We start from the raw sequence: 13,462 nt of genomic DNA on the forward strand, positions 1-13,462 counted from the left end.
TACTAAAAGCTAAAATATAAAAATTTTTATTTAAGACATCTGAAAGATTGAAAGACTTTCAGATAGAAAACTGTTTTGAAAATACTTTAATTATTTAGCATTTATTTCCATTTTGTTCAAAATAAATTTGATTTTCGCAGTATAGAGGTTTTTAAAAAATGCATGTTAAATGTAACTTGTATATCAAAATATACCTTTTTTCAATATGATTTATTTCAGAGGTTATTATATATTTCTCAATAAATGAGATAGCAATAAATTTCTCTCCAGGATATTCATTCTTTTCTTTGTTATTTCAGAGAATGTGACGTTCTACATTTAATGACTGGTAGTTCTTCATTTGGCCATCATGAAAATTGCCCTCTTGTGGCATATTGTCAAGGACTTGATATTTTTCTTTACCAATTTTTACCTTATTTGTTGCTCTCTCTTGTTTTGGACTATATGAAAATACAGAGAATTCAATAGGCTTGTAACAGATGTGCCTTCTGTATCATTTTGTTGAGCATCAGAGTGGTTCCACAGACGTGGAGGGAAGCACAGATTTTGAAATAGACGCTTGAGGTGGTGATCACATCATAAGGAATATAAATGTTGAATCACTATGTTGTACGCCTGAAACTAATATAATATTGTATGTCAACTATACCTTAATTAAAAAAAATAAGACACTTAAGGATATAGATCACTGAAGTATAGGGCTACTATTAGCAAAGATCACCAGTGACATGCTTATTAGGCTAATGTGTTGTCATTTTAATGCTACATACATTCTTACAAATCTTTTTTGAGCACTTAACTATGCCATACACTGTAAAATGCTTGGCATGCATTAATTATTTTAAACTTTATAATATAATAGACAGATTTTATGTATTACCTCCATTTTACAATTTTCCCATGAGGAAACAGGAACAGAGAGGTTGCTATTTGCCCAAAGCACACTAGGAAGCTAGGAAGAAGAGCCAGAATGCAGCTTCAGAAATCAGGCCCCAAGGCCTGTGCTTTTGTGATCTGTGTTGTGTGGTAAGTTTGTCCCAGGTTGGGGATTCAGGGTCAAAAGTAGTGGTATTCAGCAGGTTTGTAAACAGAAATCATGTCTTTGATGTATTGAATTCTTAATATTTACTCGTTTATACTAATGCTCTTGCTGGTCAATACACACTCATACTCTCCTCATAGTTGTTTTACTTGAAGCAAGATGATACTTTAGCATTCCATGTGTGCACATCTGCAGAGAATGCATCTATGTAGACTGCTATTGTGCACTGTCTTTAAAACAGTGATACAGAAATTCAGTAGCATTGTTTATAACACTCATTGGGAATATGTATCTCCATCTCACATATACAGCCCCTATATTTCAGATTAATATACATTGTAAGGAATTTTAATTTATTTATATTCTAAGAGACCTTGTTAGGATAAATTCAAGCACTAAATTTATTTTGTAGCAGAATGTATAATTTGAAGGCATTTTTATTATTTATTTATTGAGGTCTTTTAAAATATGCATTTATGACTCAGAGGAAGTAAAAAAATATATATATATATAGCCTGTTTTAATGTTTTTTTATGATAGCATTTTATTAGGATAAATGGTACTTTTTAAAAAAAGATTTTCTTTACTCTGTTCTTTAGTGACATTTATCAAAGGCATTTGTGTGCATATTTGGATTTTGTATTGATGTCAAATCAGTTTGAATTCAAGCTCTTTAAAGAATCTTCAAAGGAATTTTTCAGCTAATATAAATGTTAGATTATGAAAAAAAGTATAAAATTAAAAAAAATAAAGGAGAAAATAGTCACCTAAAATTTACCTTGCAATTGAGTTCTGTTAAAATTGTGGTGTGTTTATCATTTTTTATGTGTGGGCAGACTAGTATTTTTCATGTCACTCAGCCTTTTTAGTGACTTCTAATGACTACATGGAACTCTGTAAATCCTATAACTAATTTAGTCAGTTACCTATTTAACTGTCATTTATTTATAATTGTTTACTATAAGTATCTGTATAAGAATCTATACATTGTTTTCTGATTTGAAGTTAAAATTTATCCTCATACTATATACAATGTAAATACACTCATTTTTCAGAAGATTTTCTGATTCTTATGTGCTGTACCACATAATGCTTATACTATCAAGAAACATTAATTTGATGCTTCTTTAAATACCTACATTTCTAGGTAGTTTGCTTGGTGATGATGGGTCAGTGAAGTCCCAATCGTCAAGTTACTTATAGCCTTTAAACTATAAAAATTTGACTTTTTTTTTTTTTCTTAAACATTCCTGGAAAATATGAATGGTAGTTTAAAAAGCTGGACTCTTAATATTTATTTTCCCTGAAAATTATTTTAGGACATCTGTAAAGGTAATCAGAACCATAACTTTCAGTTTAGGGAAGTAAGTAGTATTTTATTTGGCGGTTTTTAATTGTTTGTTTTATCTTATTTTATTGTGTGTATACATATTATTGTGATTTTGTTTTTGTTTTACAAAAGAATTTTCTTTATTTTCTGAAAATGATATTTATGCTTACCTAACACCAGCATAACTGGTTCACTTCACTGGCAATACAAAATTTTGGGAAAATGAACTGTTTTGATTAAATAGTCTTATCATATGACTATTATTTATATTATATGAGTAACTGATTTTTTTTTTTAAAGGACTATAATAGAAACTCAACTTACTTTTACTTTATATTATGATTTTTTAAAGACATAGTTATGTTTTATTCACTAAAAGGGTCTTATCAGTTAAACTATATGTATCAAAACTTTTATGGGAAAATCAAATTGTGGTATTAAGAAAATATCACCTCTCTATACACTTTACGTCCTCTGTCTTTCTTGCAGTGAAAGACTCCTCAGTCTGACTGCCTGAATTCAAACACAGGCTCTCCCCAGTGTCTGGCCGGGTGACCTTTGCAGGTTATCTGACATCTTTTGCCCCTTTCCCCTTTCTTTCTTTTCTCTTCCTTCTTTCTTTGCCCCTTACTCCCTTACTCCTCCTCCTTCCTTTTGCAACAATTATAATTTTTTAAACCTTCATTTTGAAAAAACCCAGAAAAGTTGCTAAAATAGTCCTGAGAGGTTCTGTATATTTTTCATCCAGCTTTCCGTAATGTTACATCTTATATAACCATTTCTCAAATTATCAAATTTATCAATGGTACAGTAGTATTTACTAAACTATAGATCTTATTGAAATCTTACCAGTTTTCTCAACAGTCTCTTTTTACCAGGATCCAAATATTGTATTTAATTGTATTTAATTGTTAAGTCTCCTCCAACCTATGATGGTTATTGAGTTTTGTGTTGTTTTTTTTTGGTCTTTTGACCTTCACTTTTTTAGAGAATACTGTTCAGTTATTTTATAGACTATCTCTCAATTTAGATCTAGTGTTTTTCATAAGTAGACTGAAGTTATGCATTTTTGACAATACCACAAAACATATGATGTGTATCTTCTCAAGTGCCTTCGATCAGAGTTTCATGATGTTGATATGTCTTATTACTGGTGACAGTAACTTTGAACATGTGCTTAAAGAGGTGTCTGCCAGGTTTCTCCACCATTAAGTTGCTTATTTTTTAACGATAAATATCTTGGAACTACTTTAAAACTATGTACATAACCCTTCTCAAATGACATACTTAACTTTTCCTAAACCTTATTTTCCTTTTCTTTAAAATGGGTTGTTGTAAGGATTTAGTGAAATTTCGCGTAAAGTATTTAGCATAATTTCTATTACGTACTAAATGTTCAATACAGTCATGCACTGCTTAATGATGATATGTATATGTTGTGAGAAATACACTGCTAGGTGATTTCGTCATTGAGTGTACTTAGGCAAACCTAGATGGTATGGCCTACTACATCCCTAGGATATATCTATATGACAATGTAGCCTATTGTTCTTAGGCTACAATCCTGTACAGCACGTTACTGTGTAAAACAACAATGAGATTAAATCAAGCACAAGAGAAAATGATGCAATTAAGAGACCTGATAAACACGAAATATATAAGGCTGCTGCCAGCGGAACATGGCATATTGTTTTACAGCAGACTTTTTCAATAAGTAGGGTATACTCTAAAATAATGATAAGAAGTTAGTATGGTAAACATATAAACCAGTAACTTATTCATTTATTATTATCAAGTATTATGTACTGTACGTAATTGCATGTGCCTAATTTTTATATGACTGGCAATGCAGTAGGTTTGTTTACACCAGCATCACCACAAACATGGGAATAATGTGTTGTGCTATGACATGATGACTACAGCGTCACTAGGCAATAGGAATTTTTCAGCTCCATTATAATCTTATGAGACGACCATCATATATGTGGTCTGTTGTTAACTGAAATGTCATTATGCGGCACATGTTTGTAAATGTTAGCTGTCATAATTATAGAGCATCTTTCTCTAATACTTTGGAAGGCCTTAAAATACATCACCTGTGTCTTGATCATTGTTAAGTTCAATTTAAAATAGTATATTCAGGGTCCCTAGTATTTTAAAATATAGTTTTATGCTATCCAATTTTTGCCTATTTTTCCTTGTTTAAGAAATGCATTTTGCCACATAGTGTACATATATGTGTATACTGTTTCACGAAAAGTAAGTATATTTTGTAGATATGATTTGCTCTGTTTTCTAGTCTACTCTCTTTTATTTAAAAAGAAAAATGTTGGTCATAACTAACTAAAGTGATTTCACAATTCACTAATAGGTTGTAACCAGCATTTGAAGTATCACAGGTGAAGGTTAGCATGGACATACCTGTAGTAGGAGCTGTGATATTGGGCAAAACACAGACTTTGGAGTTAGATGTGGGTTTTCCTCCTGGTCTCACCACTGTGTGACCTTGAGTAGGTTATATGGACTTTACTCACTTAAGTTTCCTCATCAGTTTATGGTTTCTGTGAGGACTAAACAAGAACAGTTGTTATGGGCAAAAATAAAAGCAGTATTCAGAGAGGAGGTAGCTTTTGAATAAGGCTTTGATGAATGAGTAGGAAAACTGTTTGATTAAATATTTCACACCACTGCATTTAAAAACCAAATAAGATGGACGGTTTTGTAGGAGAATAGAAATGATCAAAATTGATTCACGAAGAAGAGAGAAACAACAGAAAAGATCAATAATCAATTATGAAACTAATGGGAACAGAGGGCCAGGAGTCCACAAGTTATGCAAACTTTTAAGAAACAAATAATGCCCATCTTACACTGTTTCAGTGTGTAGAAAAAAATGTGAGGCTACATTTATTTGGCAAGTCTAGGATACCTTGCTAAGGAAAGCACACCCAAAAAGGAGATTTGTAGGTCAGTCTCATAGAAAATAATTTTACAAAATTTAATATTTATGAAACAAATCTTAGCAAGTGATGACTGAGAAGTACTACCTTGACTAAGAAAGGGAATGTGTCAGAAATCTTCAACAAACATGATCCATAATGGAGAAGGAGAGAAGTATTAAAGGAATTCCAGTAAGTATGGAACAGGACAAGGATGCTCTCACCACTACCATAACATTGTTTTGGAGGTCCCAGAAATAAGTATAAAGAATAGAAAAAAGGAGACACCGAAAGAACTGAGTGAATCAACTACAGACTTATCAGTACTAATAAGATTGGTTAGCAAGAAAAATGGGCACAAAATTAGTAACCACTCACGCATACACCACTAATAATCATTTTAAAAAAGGAAAAGAAAAATTCTATGTAAGATTAAATCTAACAAAAAAATGTAAGAACTTTATGGTGAAAGTGTATACAAAAGAGTTGTGGAAGCAGAAAATCTAAAAGTTAGGAATCTTACTTTTTCCATTCAACAATGTATCTTGGAGATCTTGACAGGCATATGTAGTGATCATATTCTTCTTAATGGCTATAAAGTATTCCGTAATAAATTCCTATTACAGTTAAGATGTCACTGTATAGGCCACACATTATAGTCACTTTATAGGCCACACTCCTAGTTCATTTAATTCTGATTTTTTATGCAACTTCTAAAATTCATATAGAAGAGTAAATAAGCAAGAATAATACCAAAGCAAATTTGAAAAAAACAAAAGAGGAAGTATTTTCTTTATTGTATCAAAAACATTAACATCTTTAATAATTCAAATTTGGGTATTGATATAGGGAAAGGATTATCGCAAATAGACTAAACAGGTTAAAAAGTCCAGAAACATGAATTTAGTAAATGATAAAGTAGTTTTCCAGATCAGCAGGAAAAGACAAAATCTATTCATAAAAGATAACTAAAAGATATGTGAGAAGATAGGTCACATTAGCACAAGTCATTTATGACAGAAAGTAATAAATTAGTATAAAATGAATCCAACTTAAAAATGGACCAAACTTATGATTGGGAAACAAATGGCCAATAATTATAACATGCATGAACCCGCTAGTAATTAGGAAAATGTAAATTAAAACAATATTGAGATACATTTTTACTCAAAAGATTGGCAAAAATTATAAAATTTGATAACATTAAAGGATGAGAATGGAGAAATGGGAACTCTCATTCAATGCATGTGAGAAAGTATTGTAATACAGCCAGTCAGGAGGACAATTTGGTGGTATCATCATTTAAAATGGGAGTATAGTATGACCAACAGTTGCCCTTCTTAGTATCTATTATAGTGATATAGTCACATGTTCAGACAACAAGGATGCATATAAGGGATGTTCATTGCAGTGATATTTGTGAAAAATTGGAAACAATCCAGTTGTCCCTGAATAGAAATAGCTCAATTAACTGTGATAGGAATTTATTATGGGATACTTTATAGCCATTAAGAAGAATATGATCACTACGTATGCCTGTCAAGATCTCCAAGATACATTGTAGAACGGAAAAAGTAAGATTCATAACTTTAAATAGTAGGATAGCATTTATATTAACATATATGAGTACTAAATAAAACGCAGGGTGTATTCAGGACTAGAAGTATGTTGAATGATGAACCTGGAAAGCAAGACTGAACCTAGATTTTGAAGGACCTTGAATGCTATGCTCAGGCATTTGGACTTTATTTCATAGATAGTTTAGTTTATTTGCTTTCTCAAGGAAGACCCAAAAGGATACATTGTTAATTTACCATAGTGTGCAGGTAAATATCATTAAATTTAATTTTTAATAGCATTCTTTTGAGTCCGTTCGAAATATTACCAAGTAGTTTATTCCTTTAATACTAGAATCACAGCACACTTAATTTAATCTGTTTGGTGAAGATATAATTTAAAATGAATTTCCTGAACTAAAATTTATACTGAAATCTTACTGTTTGAATGCTTGTTTCTTAGCAAACCAAACAGGGATAAAAACTTAAGGAAGAAACTAACAGTTTCAGATTTTCATTCCTTAGATGTCCCTTTTGTCTCACATGTGAGTGGCAGTGCTTCTTGGGACTGCTGTTCTGTGGAGGCAATATGGCTGTAGGAACTTCCTTTTCTGCTGTAGCCACTGGAAATTTCCTTTTTATCTTCCTTTTTCTTTGAACTTAATTCTACTCTTGACTTCTGAATGCTTTCTTCTTTTTCTTCTCTTGCTTTTGCCCTTCCTTCCTTCCTTCCTTCCTTCCTTCCTTCCTTCCTTCCTTCCGTCCGTCCTTCCTTCGAGAAAGATTTCCAAAACAATTGTATGGTGTTTCTTTTATGACATGAAAAAATAACAAAACATCTTAAGTTTATACATTTGTATTTTTTCTCTTTTATTGAGGTATAATTGACATATAACATTAGTTTCAGGTATACAACAGTGATTTAATATTTGTATATATGGGAAATTATCACCACAGTAAGTGCAGTTAACATGCATCACCATATATAGTTACAAAAATTTTTTTATAATGAGGACTTTTAAGAGTTACTCTCTTAGAAGCTTTCAAATATGCAATGCAGAATTATTTTCTATAGTCGCTATTCTGTATATTAAGTCCTCATGACTTATTTATTTAATAACTGAAATTCGTATCTTCTATCCCCTTTACTAATTTCACACCGCCCCCCTGCCTCTGGCAACCACCATTCTGTTCTCTGTATCTATGAGCTTGGTTTTGTTTGTTTATTTTTTAAATTCCACATACAAGAGATCATATAATGTTTGTTTTTCTCTGACTTATTTCATTTGGCATAATACCCTCTAGGTACATTCATGTTGTTGCAGATGGCAAGATTTAATTTTTTATGGCTGAATAGTATCTCATTGTGTGTGTGTGCATGTGCATGTGTGTACCATATCTTCTTCATTCATTCATTCATCAATGTACGTAGATTGTTTCCATATCTCGGCCATTGTAAATAATGCTGCAGTGCATTACTGCACATGGGGTGCATATATCTTTTCAAATTGGTGTTTTCCTTTTCTTCAGATAAATGCCTGGAAGTGGAATTGCTTTTAGTTTTTTACTATTTAGTATGTTAGCTGTGGGCTTTTCACATGTGGCCTTTATTATGTCGAGGTACATTCCCTCTACATACTCTTGGTTGAAAGTTTTGTCGTAAATGGATGTGGAATTTCGTTAAATGCTTTTTCAGCATTTGTAGAGATGATCATATGATTTTTATTCTTCATTTTGATAATGTGGTTTGTTATGTTGATACGCGAATGTCGAACCATTCTTGCATCTCTGGAATAAGTCCCACTTGATCATGGTATATGATCCTTTTAACATTGTTGAATTCAGTTTGCTAATATTTTGTTGGGGTTTTTTCCATCTATGTTCCTTAGGGATATTGGCTTGTAATTTTTTTTTTCTTGTGTCTTTGATATTGAAATCAGGGTAATTTTTGCCTGGTAACATGAGTTCTGAAGGGTTTCTTCCTCTTTTTTTTTTTTTTTTTTTTGGGAAGAGTTTGAAAAGAATTGGTATTCTCTGAGTGTTTGGTAGAATGCACCGGTGAAACTGTCTAGTCTTAGAGGTTTTTGATTACAGATTCAGAGTTATTACTATTCAGATTTTCTGTTTCTTTCTGATTTAGCCTTAGAAGGTTTTAAGTTTCTTGGGCTTTATCCATTTCTTACAGGTAGTCCAGTTCGTTGACGTATAATTGTTCATAGTAGTCTCTAATGATTGTATTTCTGAGGTATCAGTTGAGAGGTAGCCTCTTTCATTTATGATTTTATTTATTTGAGCCCTTTTTTCTTGATAAGTCTGGCTAAAGTTTTGTTAATTTTGTTTATCTTTTCAAAGAACCAAATCTTGGTTTTATTGATCTTTTCTATTGTCTTGTTAGTGTCTACTTCATTTATCTCCACTCTGATCTTTGCTATTTCTTTCCTCTTACTAACTTTAGGCTTCCCTTGAGGTATAAAGTTAGATTATTTGAAATTTTTCTGGTTTCTCGAGGTAGGCATTTATTGCTATGAACTTCCTTCTTAGACTTCTTTTGCCGCATTCCATGTTTTGGTGTGTTGCATTTCCATTTTCATTTGTCTCAAGCTATCTTTTTATTTTTCTTGATTTCTTCATGGACCCGTTGGTTATTCAGTAGGCTTTTTTCTTTTTGCCAGAATCAGCAGAGGTCGTGACCTGACAATGGTGAGATGAGAAGGAAAAGTAGCTCTTATGACTAGAAACATGATCACATTTCATCTGCTCTCCAGAGTATCAGTTCCCAACTCCTGTGATAAAATACCCAAAGTATTTTCCTGAAACATAAGTGGATCTTACTTAAATCTTTTATAATCCCCACAATCCACCAATAGCACAGGGTCACTGTAAGAAATGTCTTGGTGTTTGGTAGCAGAGGACCTAGGCAGATTAATCTCTAGCTGGAGGAGGAAAAAAAAAATGTATGGCCAGGAAGCCAACCTTGAACTAGGGTTAAGTTAAAAGGAAGCCTCCAGAGATCATTCCCAGCCCTATCTCCACCACCCTTTTTATCTTGTCGTTTGCTTCGCTTGCTGAAACCCTTGTTCCTGCCTATGGTGACTTGGAATAGGGTTTACAATGTGGCAGGAAGAACAGGTAAAGAATGGCACGAGTCTCTAATTTTATTTATATTACCAGAGAGGTGTTTTCTTGATATCCAGTTCAAATCTCTGATCACAATTTTTCGCCCAGAATGTAGTAGTTAGATTCAATTATATCATTTTTGTTATTAAATAAAAAAAGGAATTTCTAAAGAATAATTTGTGAATTAAATAGTTTTTTTTTTTAATTGACAGCATTTTTAAATTATCCACATGTATATAGCAGTTTAAATGGTGTTTTATTTTGCATCAGGTCATGAGTTAAGTTTTTCCTATTTTTAGCAATGAATTATTATATAGACTGTTAAATTTTACTCTAGGTTGTGTTATTTTATAGGGAAGTTTTAACTTATTCGATGTCTCCTACCCCTGCCCTTTTCATCTACTCCCCTTTATCTGTTCATTTTCTTACCCCTTTCATAACCTGCTTGTAGTGAGTAGAATCTTGTACTCTTTAGCAATTACTCGATATCAAATTTACACAGAAGGGTCCAGATTGTTTTTAGGAGCTAGCAGATTCAATAAAGTGTTCGTGATGTTTCAGAGATGTGCGATTTCTTGGATAACCTTAACAATCAAAAATAGTTTTAAATTCTAATGTTGTTTATGTTAGAACCTGAAGTTTCTTTTTATCTTATAGATTCTACGATTCTCTGATCTTACAGAAAAGTCTCTGATCTTCTACGATTTTTCGATAGAAGGCAATATTATTTTTTATTTGTAGTCTTTTAAAAAGTTAATATTCCAAGTATTATACAAATAACTTATTTTTCTAAATCATGTGAGTGTAAGTGCCTACATTACCTTCTCTTTAACACTTTTAGTGTATATTTCCTACAAGCAAAAATATTCTATTTAACATCAATAAAACCATTAAAATCAGAGAATTAACATTGATTATTATTAACATTTAACCCTTAGATCTCATGCAAGTTTGTAGCTTTTTTGTTTGACTCATTGCTTTGTTTTATAATTTCCTTCTATCTACTGAAATTTCTAATATGATTATGTATCCACTTTTCTCACTAGATCTTTTAACATATTAACATAGTTATTTTAAAGTTACTGTCCGATAATTTAAACATTTGGGTCTGGTTCTCTTGATGATGGATACTTTTTTTCTTGCCGTTTTGTATGTTCCATAAATTTTTCTAATGAATTCTGGGCATTGTTTATAAAAGAACAGTAGAGAATGAGGTAAATAGAATTTGTCACTGGAAATTGTCCTTTTTCTGTTAAACCATTAGTGAGTGGGGTGAGGTTAATTCAATCTACTCAGCAATTGAACTGGGTCGGATTTTATTGTAGCTATAGTTACCTTCAGTTCAGCACTTTCAAATCCTACTACTAACTGTACATATATATGTAGAGCCAAGAGTGCCAGCGGATTTTCGTCGATGATCCCATTGCAGCCTCAATCCTATATACCTGTGCTACAGAGGGGCTCTCCCCGTGCTCCTGCCTCTCCCCCAGGGAAAGGTTGCCTTTGCTTGCAACTCCATGTGTGGCTTGTGGCAAGGGTACAGGTGGCAGGGGCACTCCGTGATCCTCCTGGTTCAGCCAGAATCTTCCACAAGCCCTCTGTGCCCGGATCCAAGCATGATGCTCTCTTAGTGCTCCACACTCTCCTGTGTGGCAGGGAGACTGTGCTGTGTGTAGGTGGTTTGGGTTTGGGAGCAAGTTTCCTGCCTTCCTCCCAGTGGTAACAGATCTCTGGTTTATGTCATTTCAGCGGCCTGGGCCTGCCCTATACCTCCCAGTGGCAGATGTTTTGGCTTCTCCCCTCCTGTAGTAATAGTGGAGTTTTGCCTGAGTCGGGGGTGGGGCTAGGCAGGAGAGAGGAGTGGGGAAATGGTGCTCTGTCCTTCCCAGCATCAGATGCCTTTTGTGTACACTTCTTCCTTAGAATGGGGGTGGAGGGGGTTTCTGCACCTTTCCCAGTGTCAGTTTACTTTTACAAGAGAAGTTTCCAGGAAGTGAGTGGGGTTTTGGTCTCTGTACCATTATCAGGGGCTCTCTTGGGTCTCTTGCTTGCCCTGCCCCTAATGTTTCTTGAGAGCACCATCTGAGGCTTGTGCAGCAATGCTGGTGAGTAGGTGTGGACTCTGTATCTGTGGTGCCAAGGGACTCTACACTCAGTGCTCTCCCACATTTGCCCTTTTAAGTATTTGTTAATATTTCAGTTTTCTTTGCCCTACCTTTATGGCACCTACCACTTCCTCCCATACTCACTTTTTTCTCTCATTAGCGGGGCTTGTCACCTTTTGGAGCTCAGTTCACCTGATTGAGAGGTTGACCTCAGCTTTCTGACATGCTGCTTTTTCTTGTTCTTAGTGTGGGAGTGAAGCTCTCTTACAACTGCAGAGTTTATTGTAGTTTTCTCCTGCTCTGTATTTGCAGCCGCCTTCAACACTGAGAAACCTGGCTCACATTATCCTTAATATATAGACTTGTTTGGTCAATTCCCCGTTAGTAACCAGTCGCCCACCACTGCCGTCATCCCCCGCCACTCACGGATACCATCTTACCCCACTCGGGTGGTGACACCCTGTACCAGGCCACTTACCTGTCTGGATGCTGTGCTCAGTTCACTCAGGCTCTGACGTCCATACTTGCCCCATCCTTGGCTCCCCTCCTTTTCCCATGCAGGCCTCAGCACCCTGTTCTAGGCTTTTCTGCGAGGGTGCTCTCATGACGGTGCTTGGCCTTTGACTGCCCACTCCAGGCCTCCCTGTGTGGCTGCCGTTCTCATGCTGCCTGGGCTCCAGCACTCTGAGCCACCCCTCCACACTGTGCCTACTTCGCTGTGGCCCACTTAATGGCTCAGAACTGATTGTCAAGGAGGGAAGGCGGGGGAAAGAGGAAGGGAAACAGGAAGGCTCAACATTTTGTAAGAAAGACTGTGTTTCTGAGTTAGTAACTTTTCTTTAGTATAAATAACTAATAAATATATTTTAAGTATTTGTGTTTTGTCTAACAGGTTATGAAGTTCATGGAATGGAAAAAATACCAGAAGAAGGACCAGCACTTATAATTTTTTATCATGGAGCTATTCCAATAGATTTTTACTACTTCATGGCTAAAATTTTTATCCATAAAGGCAGAACTTGCCGAGTGGTAGCTGATCACTTTGTCTTTAAAATTCCAGGTAAATTTTCACTGTTGTGATATAAAAATGTTTAATTAACACAGTCAAATTATGTGATAGTTTATATTTTTGGGCTCTTGAGTGTTATTTGGAAAAGATTTTTGCCTTTTTAGGTAACACACTTGGAACTCCAGTTTGGGAGCATCTAATTATCCTGCTTAGCTAATATCTAAATATAAAAACATTATGGCCAAAATATTATGTTTTTTTTTTTTATTAACAGGTAATTAGTTGTAATTTTTTGAAGTTAAATCCTGTACTTTCATTTTAAAAAATAAATTATAACTTTTGCCAATTTATATATTGGTATAAA

The 13,462-nt window shown here is 34.0% G+C and overlaps 1 protein-coding gene across 3 annotated transcripts in view; it reads left to right on the plus strand.

The window, feature by feature from the left end:
- TMEM68 (transmembrane protein 68) overlaps positions 1-13,462 on the plus strand; it is a 39,459-nt gene that overhangs the window by 7,973 nt on the left and 18,024 nt on the right. For all 3 annotated transcript variants that reach the window (XM_039868926.1, XM_039868927.1, XM_039868928.1), the window contains one exon: positions 12,982-13,149. In XM_039868926.1, coding sequence (XP_039724860.1) covers positions 12,982-13,149 — 168 coding nt within the window. The remainder of the gene's footprint in view (positions 1-12,981; positions 13,150-13,462) is intronic.

Source organism: Pteropus medius, unplaced genomic scaffold (assembly GCF_902729225.1).
Source record: "Pteropus medius unplaced genomic scaffold, Ma_sr-lr_union100, whole genome shotgun sequence".
NCBI classification, from domain to species: domain Eukaryota; kingdom Metazoa; phylum Chordata; class Mammalia; order Chiroptera; family Pteropodidae; genus Pteropus; species Pteropus medius.